The sequence below is a fragment of the Arctopsyche grandis genome, chromosome 13, assembly GCF_051622035.1.
Source record: "Arctopsyche grandis isolate Sample6627 chromosome 13, ASM5162203v2, whole genome shotgun sequence".
Classification (NCBI taxonomy): Eukaryota; Metazoa; Arthropoda; class Insecta; order Trichoptera; family Hydropsychidae; genus Arctopsyche; species Arctopsyche grandis.
Genome location: NC_135367.1, coordinates 20011183 through 20035956, shown reverse-complemented (window position 1 = coordinate 20035956; position 24774 = coordinate 20011183). Strand labels below are relative to the sequence as shown.

At 32.7% G+C, this 24774-nt stretch overlaps 1 protein-coding gene across 1 annotated transcript; it reads right to left on the bottom strand.

Annotated features, from left to right (window-relative positions):
• Nucleotides 1-8014: 8014 nt before the first annotated feature.
• LOC143921631 (neuroligin-4, Y-linked-like) lies at nt 8015-21590 on the bottom strand. Its single transcript, XM_077444984.1, has 9 exons — nt 21491-21590; nt 21267-21419; nt 20988-21185; nt 20246-20907; nt 18573-18852; nt 14982-15342; nt 8615-8769; nt 8423-8526; nt 8015-8122 (listed from the first exon to the last, which is right to left on the bottom strand). Exons 1-9 carry the CDS (start codon nt 21588-21590, stop codon nt 8015-8017), a joined length of 2121 nt encoding a protein of 706 aa, XP_077301110.1.
• Nucleotides 21591-24774: the final 3184 nt, after the last annotated feature.

Sequence of the window (24774 nt, the reverse complement as noted above, 5' to 3'; positions counted from 1 at the left end):
TGGAGTCTGCTTATATGTATGTATGTTCATTTTGGAACATTAAATACCCATACAAAGTATTTTCCGTCCTGCCTGGCATATAAATGAACGGGAGTAACGACGTGTTCGCGCCGTTAATTTTTCATGGTCGTAGTTTTCCTTTGCGCGCAAATTTCGCCGCGTGAATCACGAGTCGTGTTTTGATGCACGTGCACGTGCTTTGACGCGCACATGCTCGTGCATAAATAACACGTGCATTTTGGCCAGCTCGGTTGTTATGCACCAGTAAAATTGTAATTTCCGAATGAACGTACGAGAGCTTTTTCGCGTTCGAATGAACTTTTTTTTCGTTACTGTGAGCTCTCCTCCTCTCACTACCTATTTCCATCTCTCGCACTATCCTCATTTATCCAAATATACATACATGCGCACAATTCTGTTGGTTTTCGGATATATTAGTTAGAATTAAATTATATTTTAGATTTAGCTTAGAGCTTAATACAAATTATTACTACATAGAACTAAATATTGATTATATTATTAGAATTAACTATAGATTTGATAAGAAATAAATATAGATTTATTTAGAATTAAATATAGATTTATAAAAAATTCAATATACATAGATTATATTGTGTTAGAATTAAAAGCATCATTTATGATGTTTGAAAATGATAATAAATTTTCAATTTTTATCCGTAATTGTACATTTTTACATACACATAGGTAAATACCACCAATTTATGTATGTACTACAAAATATTTAATACAATATTTTTTTACAGTTTTCTTTTTAATCATATAATATGTACATTATTAATTTAAAGACGGTACGAGGAGGTTAAATAGATGAATTGAACATGTCAATGATTATAGTTACGGTGACCAAATTATTTAAGAGTAAATAAAAGACATACATCTAAAGATTTGTTTTATCACTTAAAATAAAGTAAAAATACTTTATAAGTTTATAACATTTATTATAAAATATTATTAGCAAATAAAATTTAGAGTTTTGAACATTTGATCATATTTATTACACATTATTAAAATTTAAAAGACATTTACCGCTTGAATTAGTAAGTTTAGATAAAATTGAGATATATGTACATAAAACCAATTGAAAAATTAACGAAATATGCTCAGTACTAAAGCCCGGATAACCAGGGTGCCGTTCATTGTTCAAATATTGTAAATGCATTTTTAAAGGTTTGCCTAACCTTTTTAACAAAGCATTTACAACAATTGAACAATAGGCAGCGCGTTTTGGGTCCGTACTCTACTCATTACATCACGAAAAAATATATTTTTGACATTTTAATATTCGCCAGATAATCAAATATAAGTATTTTAAAGCATTAAAAAATCACAATCATTACGAAAAATATGTGGTTATTGATTCCAATACTCACTTTTGGCATTACAATACTAAATATTGAGTTATAGACTATAAAAGCAAAAAAAATACGCATTTTTTTAAACGCTCACATCTCAAAAACAAAAATAATATTGTCATATTCGAATTTAATCCGTCAGTAGAGATTGATTTGTCTGAAACTTAGTAAATATTAATTATTCATTTTTTTTCGTTGCTCAGTGTAATCAATACAGCTTTGATACAATTTATAAATCGCATTTTTAAATATTTCGACGTTAATATTTTCAGCGATAGTCGATATTACAAAATAAACGATAAAAGGGCAATTTTAGATAAATAAATAAATCTAAAGAACAGGCTGTAAAAAAGGGTCAGCGTAATTATTCCTTTGATTTTACTTTATTTTAAGTATTCCCACAAATTTGATTATTTATAATATTTCGGTAAATTAGCCTTTGTTTTTATAAATAATACAATAAATTTGATTTAAATACTATTATTAACACGTAAACGTGCATAGAAATAGCGTGTATTATAAAAATATCAATTTTACACAAAATATATGTAGGGTCGAAATTTCGATGTCTTTTTAGAGCCATCTCTTCACAAAAAATTGAACTTTAATTAAAAATAATTGTTTCGTGTCATTTTTTTTTACGTTTTCTTGAATGAAATTGATTGCAAATTTAAATTTTGGATATAAATATTTATTTTAAATGAACTACACGAATAATTTGCGTTTTAAAAGTCCCTTTTATCCACCGGAAAACTAAATTATGCACTTAACTGTATATTCGGCAGCTTTCAGTCCCATGTTGCATTTGCATTTGTTTGTTGTTGAATTGAACCTGCAGGGGTCGACAGCGTGCCGATGTCGAACACAGCTTAATGGACAAATACTTGTCGATGCAATTTATTTTTTTAATAGCCCATGCCATAGTGGATTCTTTTTTTAAATCCGACAACCTGGCACATGTATGGATAGTCGAGATTTTTTCGGAAAATATATTCACTATTCAAAGTAATTTTTTCAATTTGAATGAAATTTTTAAATATTGTTATATTGTAAATGAAAACCACTCAAATCAGCGAGTCTGCATGGAAGCAAATTACGTACATAATAAAACTTTCCAGGTAATTTCCATGTAACTTTTATACTACGTACAATATCGCCGATTTATATTTTAGATACAGCTCATCAAGCTTGTACACTACAAAGAAGAGTAGGTAAGATTGAACTAATTTAAAATTAGACCATGTTGAAAGAATGTAATTTATTTCAAATTGAAAATCGATATTTTTATTTCGACTATGTATATATGTATTTATGTATAATGATAATATAAATAAGTATCCGAATTACATCGAAAAATAATAAAATAGAATTAAATTTTAAATTTAAGCTTGCCTTAGGATTATCGGATTATATAGCAAAAAAATCCTACTCATTAAATTCACATAAAATCGTTACCATAAATATTCATGTAAAAAATACCGAAACTCTTGTATTTATATTCTTGCCCCCTACCACACTATACTATTATATTATCATTATCATCATATAAAGTCACTCACCATCCAATGCTTAATGGAGGCCTCTTTTAACACACTACCATTCGTTTCTGTTTTACGCAACTTTCACTCATTTTCTTAATTTCGTCCATCCATTGTCCTTGTAGCTTTCTCTTCACTCTTTTACATTATTTTTGGTACCATTACATCGACCATCTCTGTCGTATTTCTCACGCACTTATTCCGTTTTCTATCTCTTATCTTTATGCAGAGCATACAGCGTCTCATATTTCTTCAAGTTTATTGGAATTTGTGTAGCATATTGGCATTGAATTTCCAATTTTCACCACCATTATTATGTATTGTATAACTAGTGGTGCTAACCGGCTTCGCTCGGTTCCACTTTTGATGACCTCTTCCGCTTTAGCACGGATATAATAAAAGTAACTTGAAATGGAAATGCAGTCTAGTAGTGAGAATACCATCGAGCCATGAAAAAAAAAATCATTTGTGTTCTTATTAAATTTATTTGAATCGAAAAAAATGTATTTTGTTTAACGACCGACCAATCACAAACGTCTTTGACCAAACCAGCTAATCAGAAACGACTTTGACAACAGCCAATCAGAAAGTACTTTGACGACAGCTAATCAGAAACGACTTTGACGATAGCCAATCAGAAACGAATTACAGACGGCGTTTCAATTTTATATACAAGACAAAAATAACAAAATACCATTATATGTACATATATGTAGATATAGATGATTGGAAATTTTACCTACTTCCGATTCTCGGATGCGGTGCATCCGCTCTAAAATCGCCAGACAAATTGAACGACAGATTAACGGACGGCTGCTTTAAATGCAATTCTCATCTTCTCGAATGATAGATTGCACATCAGATGACGGGTAACCTTTCGATGTGCACAGATGCAATTATTAAAATGGTAATTATTAAAATTTAGTTTGATCTTTCAGGTGATTTTATAAGGCAAGATTCGATAAGTTCCGAATCTTGCCTTATTAAATAATTGCATCTGTGCACATCGAAAGGTTACTCGTCATCTGATGTGCAATCTATAATTCGAGAAAACGAGAATTACGTTTAAAGCTGCCGTTCTGTTAATCTGGCGATTTTAGAGCGGATGCACCAAACCCCGATTCTCAGTTGAATTTATTACAGTACATTTTGCTTTTGACTTACCTTTTAAATTCTTCTTGTAAACTTGACATGCTTTTCAAATGTTGCGTAAAGTTTTATAATGCTGGTTCTCAAATATAATGAATGTAGACTTAATTGATATTATCTGACATATATCAGTCATTGATGTACATATCAAAAATGCGTATACCCTATGTCTGGATATAAATATCGATTGCACTAAAATGAAAGGTATTGATAAGGTCCCACTAGAGCACTTGGGGACCCATTAACCGTCCGTTTGACGACGGTTTGAGAGTCGGTCGATTTGCATGTCACGGTTTTCACGACTTTATCCCCGTTATCCGGAACTCATCAGAACGCATGGCGTGCGATGCAGCAAGGCTCACTCTCGTGGAATGGTTCAATTCCCGTCATTGGTCAACCCGTCAACCCGTCTCATCCCCCTGGGCCCGAATGTCTCGAATGTCCTGAATGTCCTGAATGGTCCTTCGGCCTCGGTGATATTCAGAGTGTGGTGTGGTTTTGTCCGCAACGCATTTATATTCCAACCGCGACGTTCCTCGCCGTTGACCACACCCCGAAACGATAAGGACGCTAAACCAACCAAGAAAAACGGGAAAATTTATATTTATTATGCCAATGATAAAGGTCTATCAAAAAAAATTTGGGCGTATTTACGATGGCTGGATCGTTTTCGGATCGTTTTACCCAAAGCGGTCTGATCGTTCTTTACATGTAGATGTATGAAAAAAATAAAAATAAATCGAGTGTGTGGTAGGTCACGCATGATATAAGTGTGAACTTTTGTGTTGTATGATATATAAAAAATAAAAAAAAATCTAAAAATGTGAAAATACTTAAGATAGCGGAAGATTATCCATATTTGAACCAAATATTTATACTAGCATGCAGCATAAATATTGAATAGTAAAAGTTATGATATGTATATGTATATATCTATTATCTTGAGGATCGATTTATTTTACTCGGTGATTACAATCTTCCCATTATTGATTGGATAAAACCTGACTCAAATCTGCATTTAATTCCTTCCCTTTCCGTTACTCAATTCTTATCTTACAATAAACTTTATCAATACAATTTTTTATCTAATATTAATAATTGTATTCTTGACCTAGCCATTTTATATAGTAGTTCCCCCTTATATATTTCTCGTGCTGACTCTACGCTAATCCATGAAGATTCTCATAATTTATCCTTCTGCACCTCAATAGTTTACGACAAATCTTTATCCTGAAAAATAATTATATTAAAACTTTCCTTTTTAGAAAAGCTGACTATGCTACAATTATTCCCATGGCGTAACATACGCCCCAAGCGTAAGTATGTACTTGATTTTCACCAGGCCGATCTGACAGACGATTCTGATGTATGTTTTTATTGATTTCGTAATGGATGTATTCCTGAAGTGGTATTTTGGAGATATTTGCTTATTTTATTGACAGTTAGTATGTAGGTAAAATATCAAACCGATCGGAAGAGTAGAAGTGGTTCAAAATGAACTCGCTAAATATCGAACCCCATCCAAGAAACAATTGAAGCTAATAAAAAGCTTGTTTTTACACTAGATTAGCATTTTTCTGAATCTCAATTGGTTGATTTGATAATTAATTTTAATATAACATATAAAAAAATATATATTGGCATCGAAATGTTAGAGGCCAAGCGAAAGTTGTCGAACTTTTCAAAATAATCAATACGCGTTATTTAGATTATTTTTTCCGCTTAAATCAGAGTTATATTATGCTAACACTACATGCAAATTAAAATCTAATACTTTGGTTTTCGTTTAAAAATAAAGAAAATTAAAAAAATACAAACATCAATGAATGCAGTAAATTTGGTTGAAAATAATTAAACATTATTCAAGCCGTAAATTTATAAACAATACAAATGCTTTAAGAGATTTAAAATTGTAGTTTAAATGAACTGTGAATAATTCAACGGTTACCATAAAATATACCTGTAAATGTACATGTAATATAAGAGAAAGGTTTCAACTAAAAAAAATAAACATTATTTTTATGTAAAAATCATTTAATGATATATAAACATTTTTTCATATATTTTGCATATGAACAACATGATTATCAGTCGGAAATAAATAACATACTTACATAAAAAAATGCAATCGTTGATTATTTATTACATATTTATATGGAATGAAATTTCGCTCTCGTTTAATGTTATATTATATAATATATATATTTATATGTAGGGCACAACTATTTCATTGAATTATAAATGATTAAATTTGATTGATGAATATGAATATTACATACATATTTTACATACATATTTTTCGCTGATTTAAAAATGTATTATGTGTATATATATATATATATATATATATATATATATATATATATATATATATATATATATATATAAATATATATATATATATATATATATATATATATATATATATATATATATATATATATATAGTTATATATATATATATATATATATATATATATATATATATATATATATATATATATATATATATATATATATATATATATATATATATATATATATATATATATATATATATATATATATATATATATATATAGGTAAAATACTATCGCATTTTTGAAAAACAGTTTAACTTTATTATTGTTATACGTATAATATATACAAAATATTCTAATTCATTTATATGTTACATATATATTATAAATATCTAAATTCGATTCGATCACACTGATATCTCCTGAATTTGAACTCTCTTCTTCGGCGGCCTCAACGTACCTTCATTCGAGCTCGCAGACTGGAACAAGACAAAAAATTGTTTAATCGTCTCGATAAACCACAAATATCTTGTATTAATTTTTATAATATCGTGTGATTGTAATGTCGTCTTCGACGGTGAAATCAGGTGTTGCTCTGTTAATGCACAACGCTGAAGATTAATTCCGAAGTCGACGAAGGTCTTTGTCGGGGTATAACTTTGGTCGTCGAAGTTGCCCTTAACAAGAAGCACCCCGACGGCTATCCTCAGTCTGTTGTTTTGGGAAAACTTCCATGTACGTATCCGACAAACCCCCCACCCCCAATATACGTAATTTATCGCGCGGGAAAACTTCTCCAGCTACCATCCCTTATGATATACCGTCAGACCAAGGATGGGTTCTTCGAAACCCCATCGGCAAACTTTCCGGTATGAACATACACACCATCGTTCTTACCGATGGAGCTTTTCAAGACTATCGATCGAATAATCTGATGACGTTACGTTGGAAAATCATCCTTATGGAGATTCAATTTTGTAAGGACAGTCGCATTGTTTTGCGATTCTCAATTATATTGTTTGTTCAAAGTTCCAGAATCCGTTCTAATTATGTATACTTGACGTCAAACTTACCACATAGTGACCGTAGCATAGTTTCCACAAATAATTTCGTATACAAATTAACTACAAGCTAGTAACCAGACATAAATCTACTACATATGTACATACATACATACATATATAATATAATATGTTCTTAAATTATTATATAATAAAATACTGCTTTATATTGTCCACTTTAGATTCTTTAGTTGATATTATGTATAAAATGTATTATGAGCATTTATAAGAATTGTGAATAGATTTTTGAGATCTTTTTCCTATTATGCTGTACATTAACATTAGAATAATATAATACTTTAATTACTTACAAAAATAAAATAAAATTGCAAAATAGAATATGATCAATAGATCAGTAGCTATTAAAATATATATAAGACGTATTGTGAACATAATTTATTAATAATAAAAAGCATTTAAATATCAAAAAATATATTTGCAAGTTCATTTTCATTATTCGAAATAATAAAATCTATCAATATTTTGACCCTATTCAAATTCTGTACTGCATAGTATTTAAAAAATCAAATATAATTATTTAAAATTAAATATGATGACAATATAAACCGGTGTATAAACAACAATAACGGTGTTTAAACGTTATTATACCGGTGTATAAACGACAATATAAACAACTTCGAACCACCGTATTCACTGAATACGGTGGTTCGAAGTTGACGTGTGTAAAATAAATTTATTGTCTAGATAAAACAAAATTGAAATTTCACGTATCGATGAATTACATAAATTTCCAAACCGATAGTCAATTTTATTAATTAATTTTGTGCATTAAATTTGTCAATGAAATTCGTTAAAATTTACACAATGAATTACCGTAAAATTTGCATGGCAAAATTGTGCAAATTGATTGTGTGCGTCGTTTGTGACGTTTCGTTTATTTTTTAACCACAAATTAAACTTACACAGTTCATTTGATAAGCATTTAAATTGACGCAATTTTTTATTAAAATTGAAAAAAAAATAATTAAAAAAAAACAAACCTGATTTTGTTGAACTTTCGGTCTGTACGACGGTGGAGGCTCTAGATTCGGTTCAATAGGAAGATGTGTGCTTTCCAGACTTGTGTTTCTTAATTGTATGCTGGCTGTAGAGTAAATCGGATGGTTACAAATAATATAATTAATACAATAAAATTTTGTATGGTGTTTGTGGTTGATTAATGGTCTTCTTACTATCCGGACTGGATTGAACAGACGATTCTCTCATATTGGCTGCTCTAGCGGCTCTCCTTCTGCCTCTTTGATAATAAATTCCAGCGAATATCAACATGTTGAGCACCAGTAAAAAACAACCTATTCCTACTGTCACGCCTAGAGCAGCTGTGGAACTGTTTGGAAAAAAAAATTATACAGTACGTCTGTTGATAAGAATCGGCCCACATCGAGTGACTTGCAAGCAATTTGGTCAGTGACTTTATCACCCAAACGAAGTTGCTTATGTTCACTGTAGGTTACTCAACTAAGGCATCCAAAATCAATCAAACTTCCACTCACAAATACCTTATAAGAGTTTTCAATACGTGACGGTACAATTACAAGTGTTCATGGTTTTTTTCACTATGTAGTCGTCGGTGACAAGTAACCGAGTGTGTCACCCATTAATACAACACATTTTGAGGATTCGTGCCAGTCACCCAAGCATTAAATACTGTTGCGTAGGGGTGGGTGGAGGATCCAAATAAAAGGCCAAAGTCGCTTCACATCATTTATTGGGTGATTAAGGAGATCCACGCACTGCCAGTGCTCCGTCCAGAATGCCTTTATATGGCCCAAGTACCTGCTTATAAAAGGCCGGTCGCTCACTGCATCTTCCTCGACGCGTTTGTTTACCTATTATTGTCAGGTACCAGATATGTAGTCCCACAGTCTCGGCACGCAGTCCCACGCTTTCGCGCTGTCCGTTCAAAAAACTTCAAAGAACGGGAGTGCCGTTACCGACCACTAAGTCAATTCGGAGGTCTCCATTGTTAGCCGACTGCACTTAAGCCTGGAGATAATCCTCGAAAACCAATTAAAATGGCGGCTCTTTTTCGCATATGCTACAATACCATGACCAAACCAAATTCCGGCAATCAGGTCAGGAGATTTTATGACTTGGGCAAACAGTGAATTGCCCGGTGTGGCACGATCCATACAACTATATATATTTGATCTGATCACGCAACAAGATCACCAAATTGCTCACAAGTCAATCGGTGTGGGCCGTCACTTCGCTGATGAAATATTCTCCATAATAAATAAAAAAAACTCCTTACATTGGTCCTTAATCTATTTTAATACCATCTTACAAAAAAAAACTCTTTAGGGTCCTTAAGAGGGCTGGACAGCAGCGCCTTGTCCATACAAACATACTATACTTCTCCCTTCCTCAATTATGGCACTAGAGAAATTATTTTTTAATATGCTATGGATATCCACCATTGGGGTGCATCAATCGTTTTATTTTATTGATTAATTATTTTTTATAGGAGCTAGGAGCCGCCAAACATCTATAAAATCGCCTCTTTTTATCACCCATGAAACGAGTCCAGCGTACTTATTTTACGGTTGATTTTAAAAAAAATACGCCGATAGATGCACAGAAAGTATCTTTCTCATACCGATGATGAAATTTTATTTAAAATTGGTCCAGTTTTGGAGGAGAAAATAGGAGAATACGAAACCTCGATTTTGTCAATTTAAAATACGTTTTATGTGGTCGAAGCGCAACTGTCACATTCACTCAATATATATATTGATATATATTGTCGCATTCACTCAATATATACATACACTCAATATATATATCGAAGAAAGGAACGGTAACAGAATTAAGGTTTCGGGTGTACAGTCCTCTTAATCTATTTTAATACCATCTAATAAAAAAAACTTTTTTAAAAACAAGGCTCTTATTAGTTTTTCTTTGAGTATTGATTTACTTTCATACGTTATCTAAAAATATCATTTAATAATATATGTATAATAGTATAATATATGAACAATTTATTTAATTTTTAAACGTTTTTCAAACGTGCTTCCAGTATTAATTTCAATTTTTTTAAATATATGTACATATATATGTAGTTCAGATTTATGTCTATATATTTATATTATTTTTCCGTAGTGAACAGTGGGAGAATTACTTTCGTAAAATAATATACATTTAATTGAGCCATTGTTTTAGATTAAATAGCCAAAAAGTCTGCGTGCTTTCGAAAACCGCAGCACAAGCAATTTAAAGGCATGTTTGTACAACTATGCAAGTATACACGTGCCGTTACATTTTGACCGTAGGCGGCTCAACTCTTTTGCCTTTGAATATTTACTTTCACGTTATGAGTTTTCCCTGGGAAACGATTTCCCGCATAATTAATACCCTCGTATGGGGATTTGCGTTGAAAATATTTTTTTGCACATATTCGCCGTTCGGTCTCCCTCACACTCAATATCACATTTCAACCCCCTCACCCCTTGTTGTATTTGAGCTCGCGCAAAATAGTATTATTTGCAAAATGCGAAACGTGACGTGCGAACAACATATGCGAAGCGCGAATTTCCAAAAATAAAATATTCGAGGTGTGTTTTTCGACCTTTTCAAGCGATTAATTACTTTTGTGAAAGGACCATGTTTTTTATTATGATAGGCGAACCGATTTGTGCCAAAATTAAACCAAATTAAACTCATAGATAACACTAAAAGTACTTCTCCAAACTAAAAGGGCTCTTCTGACTCGGTAAAACAACTACGCATATACTACATACATATGTAACTAGTATAACCCTCTCAGATAATTTCAATGGTGATATAAATTTTTATCTTATTAAGTTTTTAATAAACTTACAGTACAGTTACTCTTTTACAGGTTTTTCATTCCAAATTGACCCTTTTTTTATTTGAAATTGACCTGTTTCATTTAAATTTTCAATGTAAATTTGAAATGAAAAAGGGTAAATTTGAAATGAAAAAGATTTAATTTGAAATGAAAAAGGGTAAAGGGTGGAACGAAAAACCTATAATACAGAAAATTACATAGTTTCATCTGGATATATGTACATATATAATATTTCTAATAACGTGTGAAACAGTAATAATAACTTTGATAATATAATATGATTTTAAGTCTACCAATGCAAATATATACGAATATATTTTCTTAATGCACTATATATAATATACAGTTTCAAATATACTTTCTTAATAACATTCTCAAGGAACAAAGAGATTGTTTCCTTAAAAGAATGGGTAAATAAAAGCACAGTTCAGCAAAAATATAGGCGATATATTTTTACGACGAAATCGTACAGAAATAAGCGAACGTCGAATATACTCGAATTTGAAATATAAAGACAGAATTGGACACGGTAAATGTAGAATAGAAATACAAGAAGCCATGTATATATGTACATATAAAATATTATATTTAAATGAAGAAATTTTAGTAAAAATAATTAAATCTAATCAGCAATTTTTCATCCAGTATTTCATCATCATTTACAACCACGCTTCCACTCGTTTTTATTTTGTGCAACTCTAATCCAAATTTTGTCTGCCCATGTTCTTTTCACCCCTTTACAATCTCTCGGGTACCATTCTAGGACTTTTTGTCCACCTTCCGTCCATTCTTCTAGCTACGTGACCCGCCCATTGTTTTTTCAATATCTTTATTATCTCCACACTATATCCACACCCCTGTCATAATAAGATATCGACGTGGTGTTTCCATTTCCCAAGAACAATTCCCATTGACAATTATAAACCAAAAATGGTTTACTATTGTCAATGACTTTTAACTAATTAACTATTACTATTAAATTATTAATTACAATTACTATTAAAAATGGTTAACTTTTGTCCCTTAGTCATAATTCTCACCCACGAATTCCTATGATTTTAATGCATTGGACTTTTTGTTGAGTAGAAAAAAGTATCAAGAATAACATACATACGTACACACATTTATGTACATACTTGTTGATTGAATTTGGTGGAAATAATATTATAATTTGTGTATTTTATCTTAGTATTGATGAGTTTATTTTGTATAAAATTGACAAAAATAATTGATCCATAACAAAAATGTTATGCTTTATCACGCTTTAATAAAAAAAAATCGTCAAAAATACCACTCAATCGTATATGAATAAGATACAAATATGAATTACATATGTATATTTGCGAACGTTCTTGGATAACTTGGCACCTGACGAAGAAGAATCATTTATTTATTTATTTTAAGTTTAAGTTTGGACCATTGTAGCATTACAGGAGTCCATAAATCGCCACAATGGTCAAAAAATACAAATAAATGAGAAAAATAAAAATATATACACACATATATACGCAGAAAAAAGATATATTTATACATACTCATAAAAAAAACAATAGCAGATAATGTAATAATATCATATAGTAAAACACAAAGTATGGAATGTCTTGCACCTATATATGTTTATGTAATTGTTATTGGCCAGGATTTACCTGTTAGGCGCATTGGGTTTACCTGTTAGGCCTTCCTGGTATAAATAAAAAATAATATAAAATAAAATAAGAACCAGCCGTACATACAAAACATCCCTGTGAGGCCCAAATTGAAGAGAGAAGATCAAAATTCCACCCATACATCACATTTAATTATGAAAATAATGATGAGCGCAGGCTACCAGACAAATATGTAGGTTAAAATAATCTCCGATAACCTACGCTCACTGAGGTGGAAAATATCACATTCAGACTCTGAAACAACGATTTCATTGAGAAGTACGGATACCTCTTGGAATAGAAGCTATCTTATTCATTATATATGTTTGTATATATGTACATATACATATACAGCCATTCACCATCCACTGCTGGATGAAGGCCTCTCCAACACGCTTCCACTTATGACGCGCAACTCTCATTCATCTCACCCCGCACATTTTCCTAATTTCGTCCACCCATCTTCCGTGCGGTCTTCCTTTTACCCTTTTGCATTCTCTCGGGTACCATTTAAGCAATTCTTTTGTCCACCTTTCGTCCATCCTTCTAGCCACATATGTTATGTAAAATAAAGTTTTATAAATTTAAATATTTTTTTAACGATCCTTAAACATTTTATATGCATACGTATTTATGTCGACAGCGGTAACTCGAAGAGATATGCAAACTCTAACAGAGTTGAATAAGCAAACGTTTCCTAACGATATAAATATACACGGCGACTTTATAGCAGACTTTACTTTTGGTTCTGTATTTATTTCAGCATCTGTAAATATTTATTTCAAATTGCAGTTTTCCGTAATGACACGATACGTATGGCGCGTCAGTAATTGATGTGTACGGAAACTGCGAACAAAAGCTCGACGTACGAGCTTTTCGCTTTCATAAGCTCGCTAACGTATAAAAACACAGGGCCGTGCGACAAATCAGGGCCGACATTCAACGGCCGCAATAAAACATTACACGCTCGTCGTACCCGAGCGTAATATCCTGAATATAAGGCCATGTCCCGGGGCGGCGCGATGCGTACCGTTTGTAATTGCGTGTTGTATTGTTCCCTTTCGCGGTATTGGACCCTGCGTTACCCACCCTTTCATTTATATATTTTTTTCACCCTTTGCACACCCGAATGTATACGCAATCACACATACGCACACACATTCATGAGCTCGTTTTAATCTCCGCGGACTTAATAATCTTCATACGCGCTTTGTGTTCAACACATTTGAAAAAGAAAAGTAATGGCTGATTCATATCCCAGAGGTGGTGAACCTTTATTCATTTGAAAGCGTGGTATGTTTCATTAAAATATGACTATTTACTTTGATTTTTAGCCATTCAGTCTCTTTTAGGTATAGGCCAGGATTTTACAATGAGAATTTTTTAAAGATTGTATTTTTTAAAAAGAAGAATGATTCTTAGTTTTATTTTTAAATTAAAATTATACCAGAATGACCGAACAGGTGGTCAGGAATGAAGTTACTTCAAGCGATGTTTTTTTCAAGTTATAGTGAAATTCTTTAATGAGATATTTTCTTAAATCTAATTGAATTTAAAGCTACTATTCGATATTTGACATTCGATTATATTCGAATATTTGGTAACCCTAATCTGACACCCACACATTTTTCTAATTTCACCCACCAATCTTTCTTTCACCATTTAACATTCCCTCGGGTACCATTCCAGCACTTCTTTTAGCTACGTAACCCGCCCATCGCCATTGAATCTCTTCACTCTATTCACTATATATGTATATACTACCCTTGTCATATTTCTCACCCACGTATTTTGATCATTCCTCGTTATGCCGAGCATACAGCATTCCATACTCTGAGTGCATTGGACTGTGTATTATATTTTGACGTTAAATTTTGAAGTTTCACATATTAAACTTATTGATCGAAGATCTTTTCATTTGAGCAAAGTGGCATTTTTGATTTAATAACAGGGTTCAGTCCCCAAAATGCACTCCATCCTAATTTCATACGTCTCCTAATTTCCTCTTCTTTACTACCGATTATGTGTTTTATTTTCCCTAAATATAAATAATTTACTGTGTATACAAAAAATACTTCATACCTGTAATAGTGTTTGTTGGCTAATTTCTGCAACAGATCAGTCTCCTTTTCCGGGGTTAGGATTGGTTCTTCTTCTAATGTGTCTTCATCATCATCTTCATCCTCGTCTACTGCTAAATTATCAGTGGTCGGTTGACACTCAGTCGGAGCTGCTCTGGCTATAGCTAAATCGTTCCTACCGTAAACCAAAGTGAACGATTCCGGTCGAACGGGACCCGTGTAAAAGTTGGGATCTCGTTCTCGGAAATGGTGATGTCTCATTGACACGTCGGAAGCTCCCGGTTGATGTAATTGTGGAATCAAATTCAACCAGAGAGCCATTTTATGGCCACGATAGTGGCTCTTCATCTTCGGTTTCAATCCTTAAAAAAATACGTAAAATTAAAGCACCACAGCGATTTCGAAAAACAGGGCGTTCGCTAATTGACTTTCCGTACACTACTCTTTAAAAATGCAAACATTTTATATTTCGCCGAAATGAAAACGCGAGCACTCAGCTCATCAGCTTAATCTAATTACTTTTCTGTCACTAGCAACCTTTTTCATTTAGAATTAATCCGACTTAATCCGCTTCAGCCGTTTAATAATAATAAAATAATTTAATATAAAATTTCCACTTTCGTTTCGTCTATATTATTTCGTTCAAATTTACATTTCTATATAATATTACATTTGTATCTAATTTTATATAGACAGTTCAAAGTCGTCTCACAAAAACCGTAGCTGAAATTATGAAAAATTTAAAAAAGCAGGTTGCTCCAAGGTGACACCTATAGCCAAATTTATACATGAATACTAAACACATTCTAAAAAGGCATCTTATATATAAATTAGGATTTGTGACCAATTTTTGAGAAACATAGAGGAGAGATACCGATTTTATTGCATCCCTCACAACAATTAAGTTGAATAAAATATCAAAATCTAACAGGCGACGGTCGATTTGAATTAGATAATCCTCCAGGTTTTGCCAGCAGCGCATATACATCGAATAATTACTCGATTCCGGCCGGGATTTGAACCCTCGACCTATCTACTTGTAATCAATAACTTAACCAGTGAGTTACGCTGAAGTAGCAATAGTAGGGTTTCTGGTTTTGTGGACTTTTTCAATTCCCGGGATACGGGACAGAGGTTAAGATCATTCCCGGAATTCCCGGAATCCTTAGACGTATGATGTAGATTTTTCAATCAATCTAATTTATTTAAAAAAAAAAGGATACAATATATCTTTTAACTGAAAAAATGTAATTATAATTTTTTTCTTGAAGTAGCTTCTTAAGAATATCAAAATATTTAAATTAGAAATCTAGAAAAAGCCTATTTTTAGATTTTATAAATTTAAGCACATATATTTCCAGCAATGGAAAAAACTCTCAGTTTCGATCGAAGTTGGTTTTATTTTTACAAAGTGTGTTATAATAAACACAGAAATGTCTCATATTCATCAGAGTTTGTGGAATCGTCAATACAAAAAGGAAACAATCGCTTCATAATAGTTTCATTGTATGATTTAATAAATTCACCTTTATTAAACCATTTAAAGAACGTTTTAATTGAAATATTTTTCCCGGTATTCGTGATAAGAATTCAACCCGGGAAGAAACCCTAGTCAGTAGTCAGACTTACATACATATGTATGTCGAATTTATTGGAAAAATGTATAAAATTTTGCGTGAAGCTAATTTCCACTTCTGCAAGAAACACGTGTCTGATTTAATATTTCGTATGTTATTCTGTAGAAGTCCCTCAAACGATACTGCATAATTAAAAAAAAAATGTCATACATATTTTGATCTATTATTAGGCACCAAGACTGGTCGCTCTCGATCAGATAACAATGGTTATTGATCTCGGAACTTTCTTACTTATCATCTAGTTTCGCATTGGAGCACTGGCTTTCTCACCGAAGCCCTTCCTTCCCTTCCTCGGACTATTATCATACAAATTTTCAACTATCCATCCCCCAGTGGGGTTCGTTTGATAAGCGGCTCTTGAATGAGCCAAGACACCCGGACATTACTCGGCGGTCGGCTCATCTTCCGTTCCGCTCCGTCGCCATCTTGTTCGCTTCATTGCGCCTGGATTATTTACCGACAAACAAATGTGATGAATTATTCATGTCGGGTCACTAATGGTAGTTTGCAGGATTCTGCAGACGTCCTACGGTCCTTTTGTGGCGAGCCTTAATGAAGCCAGAAAGACACCTGAATGTACAGAACATGCACTCCAACTTTCAAAGCGGTCAGCGATTTTTGCGAAAGATACTACCAATGTTGCCTATACTGGGACATATAAATATATATGTAGTCTCTTGAATGTAATTTTCTTTGTAGTATGTAGCCTCTGAGTGAAATAAATTGCAGACTTAGTACTTAAAAAAATATTGTTATAAGAAAAAATGACTCCTATTCTATTCTCGGCGAAACAAAATTTCAGATTCATTTACCGATACTAAATATCATACTCTGTTTTTACCTCATTAAAGGCGTATTATAACAATTTGCAAAAAAAATATAAAAATATATATAATAGTAGGTATTATTCCTAAGTCATTTAATATAATTTTCTTTTCTGTTATATTTTTGACCACTGTGGGGCATTAGGATTTCCTGTAATGCTAAAATGCTCCAAACTTTAAATAAATAATTGAGAAGTATTTAAGTGTTGAAAGGTTTGATGTTCTATCTACTCCTCTTATGGACATAGTTAATTGTCAACTGTCTGCAGCCCTTAATAGGAGAATCATGTCAAGTTTTTATTACGATCAAAGCAATTTTTTAATGTTGTTGATACATAAATGGCCTTAAGACAGACATACGAAAATAGCTCACAGTGAAAATAAAGCACAGGGGGTATTTTTTAATACAATATTTATGGAAAACAATTCTTGACATGTTGGTAAATGTTGACTCTTCCTCATCCTCGACGAAACTAGTGGTTACTATTTTTTACGTTATATTATATTCTCATACATTTATCCAAGAAAATTTTGTTCCAATAATGAAATTCAAATAATTTAATTCTACTAATTTATGTAGCTCTATGGTGATGAAACCACTTATGATGCCTCATTTCACTAATAATGTAATTATTGAAGATTGCATTATGCTTTCATCGACATTTTAACGCTGTTAGTCGTATCTCACTATCAAAATATAATATGAGATAATGCTACTTATAAAATGCATGAATATTCTACGAATTATTTTTGAAGAATTTAATCACTTAATAACGTTGAGCTGAGAGTAGCTAAAGACCGCTTTCTCATTAAAATTTTAATATTGTTAACGTGGCGTCTATAACGCGGAAAGCAGATACATGTGAATGTATTTTATATATATGTATGTATGTGTATCTAATATGAAGGAAGAGATACGCGAGAGCAGTTCGGAGATTCCTGTTAGTAATTATGAGAGAGGATAAAGAGATTTAAGTATTTCATTAAGCGAAATTGAATCTAGGCTCTCGCACACACGAGGGCAATATAATTTCATCACCCCTCTTGGCGACGGCGGGAGATTAAAAGTTATTAAAACAGTCTCATTAAAGAGAAAATTACTTTTATATAATATATAAGTCTTATAAATACCGAATGCTAAATATTTCTGCGTTCCAGGTTCGTATGCCGCCCAGGAAACGCCTTTGAATTGAGTCCTTTCTCTGCCGTAATCGGCGTATTGAGGAGGGGCAGGATCACCAGGTCTGCCGTTTGGATCACCAACTTTTGCAAATGTGACGATCAAGGTTAGTAGGGCTTCTGCTACGGTAGCATCTTGACGAGAATAGTTGGCTGGAAAGTATGGTACACCGCCAACGAGTGGTAGTCCAAATGCATAGCTCACCTGCTCGCCATGAACGCTGCCTAATCTCTAAAATTTTATTTGAAATACATAAAAATTAGTTATTTTGAATTCAAACAAACACAACGAGTTGCTAGGACATGTCAATTACAAAACTCAATACTAAAAATGTGTAAATCATTTTTGTCCATTATCTAGCATTATTATTCAATTATCAAGCACTATTGTCCCCGCCCAAAACTATACGCTTAAAATAAGCCGTATTTAATTCATACGTCTGGATCAAAAGCAAATTGAGCATTCAAGAATGTTTCAAAAAGTTATAAGGTTAGAAGTTTTGACCTTATATATGCATTTCTGAACTGAAGTTCTGACATTATAACAGTTCTGACTCAGAACTGCAGAAATAGTTTAAGCCTTGATACATTAAAATTACAGCCCAATTAGGGTCTTTGATTTCTAAGTCAATCTATGGTCTTGAATATGACTTCTTAAGTCTGAAATCAATCTATATACCGGTATGGACAAGTATAAAGGTCTGCTAATACTGACACATCACCTACATGTAAACAGCAGTACGAAAAGTATTCTTTGGTATATGCAAAACCGTGGTGTGACGTCATGGTGACAAGTGCATACGTACCAACGAATGTGCGCATACGCATATGAATATTTTCGGAAACGTCATTTGTGACAATATTGACTCCATGATACGACGCAAGTACTATTGCACCGTATCATCGCGATATTTAATGAATGTATATTTAAACGATTTTGCATTGCACTAGTCTAAAAAAAGTATGAACGTGCTGAAAACAAGCGGTGCTGTATAGTATGAAAAGAAGTAGTCTTTTCCATGTGGAGTTGTGCCGAGCTTTTGACGTGCAGTGCTGGATAAAATAAACAGACCTTGAATAGACAGGCATATTAACATATGTATGTATATACATAGATAAGTATGCCAAGTTTAGTGGACAAAGTGGATAGAGTAAAGAGATTGGAATGGCAATGGGCGAGTACATGGCAAGAAGAATAGACAAAAGGTGGACAAAAGAAGTACAAGCAGTGGATGGTGTGTAGCTGTAGATGATAATGATGATGATGTATGTACATACAAACAATACAATAATAAACGTAGTACAACTAATGAAAATTCAAATAGCAAATCTTTGTTCGTAAGTAATCGTAAATTTATATTGATTTCAATATGGCATTAGAATTCCATAATGAAAGAGCTTCTACGTGAAATATGTTATATACTATAGTAAAATTTTATAGTGCGAGTATGTAAAAATAGGTTATATAAAATATATATAGAAAATTATACATGCATACAAATTTCCATTGCGATCATGTCTCCTATGCGCTGTGGTACTTTGAATAAAATTAAACTCGTCCCAGACTTTGATGTTAATGTAATTTGATTGTCCCAGACATTTATAAATGTAAATGATTTTCGTACCTGAGGATAATCTCCCTCTTTGGTTTGATAAGCGAAGTGGTAGAAATAAGTTGTAGCACCTCTCCTAGCGTGTAAATGTGCCACTCGCAACAATGGAGCAGCCGTATGACCGTCACTCAAAGCCTCCATCGTAGAATCCCTGATATTTATGGGATGCTGTATGGGCTTGTCCCAATCGGTATACTCGTTCCGAACGGCCGCGTATATCTCGTTCAAATGGTACACGTAAGAGTTCCTAATGAATGTCCTCAACACTCTGTTCCTGTAGTCCTCCTCGAAACCGTACTGTATATCGGTGGCACTAAAGTCGTAATAACTTTCCGTAGTCGTCACACCCAACATTAAACTACACGTTATAAAACTATCACTGGCCACTTCCATGGCGTGCACGGGATCCGGAGAGTTCGCATCTATAGGGCTGTGAGGACCCCACCGAGACATGAACTTAGCATCGTCGATCCGCACATCGAGCAAAGCTTCCAGAGGCTTGTTTTGAAGGCATCCTGTGATATCGTCATCCTCCACGGGCAAACCCTTTGCTTCGAATTCGATGTTGCAGCCGAGTTGTTCAGCAACTGCACTCCTGAGGGAGTCGGGATCGTGGACCAGAGCCCAAGGGCTGAGCGCGCTCCCGCTCAATAGGATAAGCCTGTGAATCAAACCTAAAACCCCAGACGAAAATCGGCATAAAACTTTGATAGAGTTTGGGTATTGAATGAGATTTGGGTATGTGAATTAGGACCTTTCGCTTCGGTTGTGAGCAGTAGGAGGTTGGCCAGAGCTGCTCCAACTCCATGCCCCAGTAACGTTAATCTCGAAGGATCACCCCCAAAGGATTGAAGATTATTGCGTGCCCATCTGAGCGCGCAAGCCAAATCCCTCAGTGCCAGATTGCCTCCAGTATTACTGAGACGATTTCCGGATCGAGTTTTTAAAAAGCCTTTATTAAACAAAAACATTCCGAAATTCAATAAACTGAATACCTTGTGCATTACTAGCATATAATTTATAAAATACAAACCTAATAGACCTAATCTGAAATTAATAGTTAAGACTATAACGTGGCCATGAGCAGCTAATACTGAACCATCATAAGGATTACCGGAACCCCATTCGTAAGAGTCACCATGTATCCAAGCCAATACTGCATAAGGCGCTTCTACACCACGATTTCCTAACAAGAAACATTACATCAGTTTAAAATTAAGTTATAATTAAATATAAAATAAGCTGAAAACAACCAACCGCTTCCAGGAACGTATATGTTAAGATATAAACAGTCTTCGCTTTGATTAGTAAGTAATGGAATCATCTTTTTCAATTGTTGATAACGACCCTTAGGCATCCTCATAAGAGCAGCAGTCCTGTTTATAAAATAAACACAAGAAATCAATGCGAACCAATTTTAACATCATTTGAAGAATTTGAAGTATTTTTCAAATTGATTTTTTTTTTTGTGATCAGATAGAAGACTAAAAGGTTGGCACAAGTCAACTATTGTAAAATATAATATCTAGAAAATGCCTAAAAAATAAAATAAAATAAAAAGTGGCAATATAAAAGGTTAAAAAATCATATCACGGACTGTGTGACCTTCAATGACAAAATAGTCAATTATAAAAGATGACATTGAGTCAATTAATGTCAATAGAAGTTAATTGAATTAAATATATACATATATATATATATATATATGTTACAGTCGAAGTGTATTTTCAGTTGTAATATAATATTTTCCAACGGACGTTTTAGGTCATTTATATTCGGATACAATTCAACTAGTAAATTATATGTCTACAAGCGCGAATATTCATTCAACAATGTGCGCCAGTTGTAATATAACAGTTGAGTTTTGACAGCTCTGATGTATTTACGAATGCTTTAGAGTTCAATAATGCATTAATATTTTCTGGTAATTACAAATAAAGGTAAGGAGTGCCGTATTACGATAACTTTAAAAATGTGTTCAAAACAAAAATGTATATATCCAACTCAATTTACTAGTCGAGTGACGTTTTCGCGAAAACCTAACCTCTCCGTCTAGGATGGAACTGTATTTTCTAGTTGAACTGTATTTTCAGTTGTAATATATTTTGACCAGTTGGAATGTAATGAATCAACTTACGTGGGTTAAACGGAATATATTCCAACTAGTCAAAATATATTACAACTGAAAATACACTTCTAATATAACAGTAGTTGGTACCAGGTTAGATGGAATATATTTCGACTATTAAAAATATATTACAACTGGAAGCTACATTTCAACTATAATAAATACATAGTATTATACGAATATACACGAAAATGAACACAGTTCTGTATCGAAGTATATTTTTGGTTATACATATTTAATATTAACAACAAAATCCAATTTAGAAAGTCTGTGTGTTCGACAGAGCACGCTATCGATTGCGTATCAAATATATATGCTATACCTTCGAATATCATTGCGCCAATGAAATAGACGAAAATTACTACCCTTGGGAATCGAAATCAGAACTTCCAGTCAGATAAGCGTAATAGACGCAATTATATACCGGAACATTTCAAAAGATCTCGAAATTAATGTTTCGGGTCTTAATATTCTGAGATATTTTTCGCAAATGTATTACACACATTAATTTGCAATCATACCTGTTTGAAAGATCAGGGTAGCGTTGTGGACAGACAGGACCAAAAGCATCTGCAAGTCGGGTTCCTTGCCAGAGAGGTGGTGGTTGAGGTGGATGCAGACGTTCAGCTGAACCGTAAGGTACGCCTAAAAATGCCTCAACCGGTTCCAAATGTCTTGAATTCGGCTCTAGAATAATCCCTCTAATAGCACCTAAAAGAGAAAAAATAAAAAAAATCAAATACCCGAAAGAGAAATGTTGAAACGTTGAAGCTAATGACCTATTCAAAAGCAGTCGTACATAAATTCCAACGCTTTCAACGCCAGAACGAGAATATATAGAGCTTTTGTAACTCAGTCTTTGATTATTGATTTCGTTTATATGAAATGTACGCACAAGTACACGTATGTATGTATGTGTATATGTACGTACACACAATCAGGGAAATATTTGGAGTGAATTTTCCTCCCTCTTTGACCTAAAAATATTCGACATTCTGTTGACTCAAAAGCGCTACTGATTTATGAGACTGGTGAAAAGCTTAATTTCGAGAGACGTGGAATACACAGTTCTACGCGAAAGTTTGAAAAAGACTAGGATTTATTTAACAAGTAAGCTTTACATAAAATGAATGTATTTTTCATTTTGTTCTATTTATATGTGTTTCTATTCCGGACGGTCGTCAGATGGAAGAGCCAACATCAAACGTTCATTTAAAAATGTATTTAACGTGAAATTTCCCTTCATGAATTTTTGTGAGGGAATATTTTTCCAAATTTTCATTTTATTTCGGTCTTTTTAGCGCCTTGATTTTCGCGTTGGCAAGCGAATTCGCACAAAACAATAGGACGGCCGGTAAATATACGCAACGAAACGCAAATACCGAACGCTCGAAACGCAAACACTCCAATGCGGCAGTAAAATTTGCATAATAACATTATTGCTCCGAAACACAAAAAGGGGAAAAATTAAAAATATATGAATTTAAATAAATAATGAAAAAAATAATGGACGGAAATGATTAAATTGTGCGAATTTTCAAACGGTTTACGCGCGAATCGTGCTAATTCCGACTCCGGCCTTAACATACGTTATATTTACTTGAGGCTAATTTAATTTAATTTTCAGATGATTTTTTTAATTGAAAAAATGCTGGTCACGCATATTATATTAAATTTACATGTATTATCACTCTTGACATTGTTTTAATATAAAAATTTGTAAGTCTTCATATTGTTTTGTTAATAAGATGAAAAATGACTTCTGCTTTTCATAATGAATTTATAAATATTATTTATATTACAATTGCGTAAAAACAACTATAAGTCAGTCAAATTATAAGTCATAAACTTATAATTCAGTAATTATATACGAATGTGGTCAGGTAATTTATCAGTTTGGAAAAATATGTTCAACTTCATAAATATGTCAAAAAACGAACCCGCTTTCTAAATTCTGACGATTAATATAAAATTCTGATGATTAAATACATATTCGGTTTTCAACTGATTTATATTGGTTTCGCAAAACCATAAGTTTAACTTTTAAAAAATATAAAATAACATGTATTATCTAATACTATATACATATGTTCATACATATGGATGTACATATATTTCATAGTAATCTGTTTATTGCGAAGCATTACCCAAAATAGTATTCGTCGTTGACATAAGCATTTTTTTACAAAAAATGAAACTACACACACTTGTAATATATGTATGTAAGTATAATTATATCTTACTTTAACCTTCGACAAATATCTGTAGAATATAATTCAGAGGAAAAGAAGATTTCTCATACATCATCGTTATAGAATCTCACGAGAATACAAAAGGAAATCGTTTTCATCGATCTTTTATAAAATTTCAACGTATGAAATGTAATTTATTAATCCCGAATATGCCACAACAT

Bases quoted from the DNA above. Each gene is read 5' to 3' on its own strand.
- LOC143921631 (XM_077444984.1), bottom strand. From the start codon at position 21,590: ATGCCTAAGGGTCGTTATCAACAATTGAAAAAGATGATTCCATTACTT. The intron at 20,908-20,987 runs GTCCTAATTCAC...CTGGGGTTTTAG, and splicing joins GCTCACAACCGAAGCGAAAG to GTTTGATTCACAGGCTTATC. The intron at 18,853-20,245 runs GTACGAAAATCA...ATAAAATTTTAG, and splicing joins AAGAGGGAGATTATCCTCAG to AGATTAGGCAGCGTTCATGG.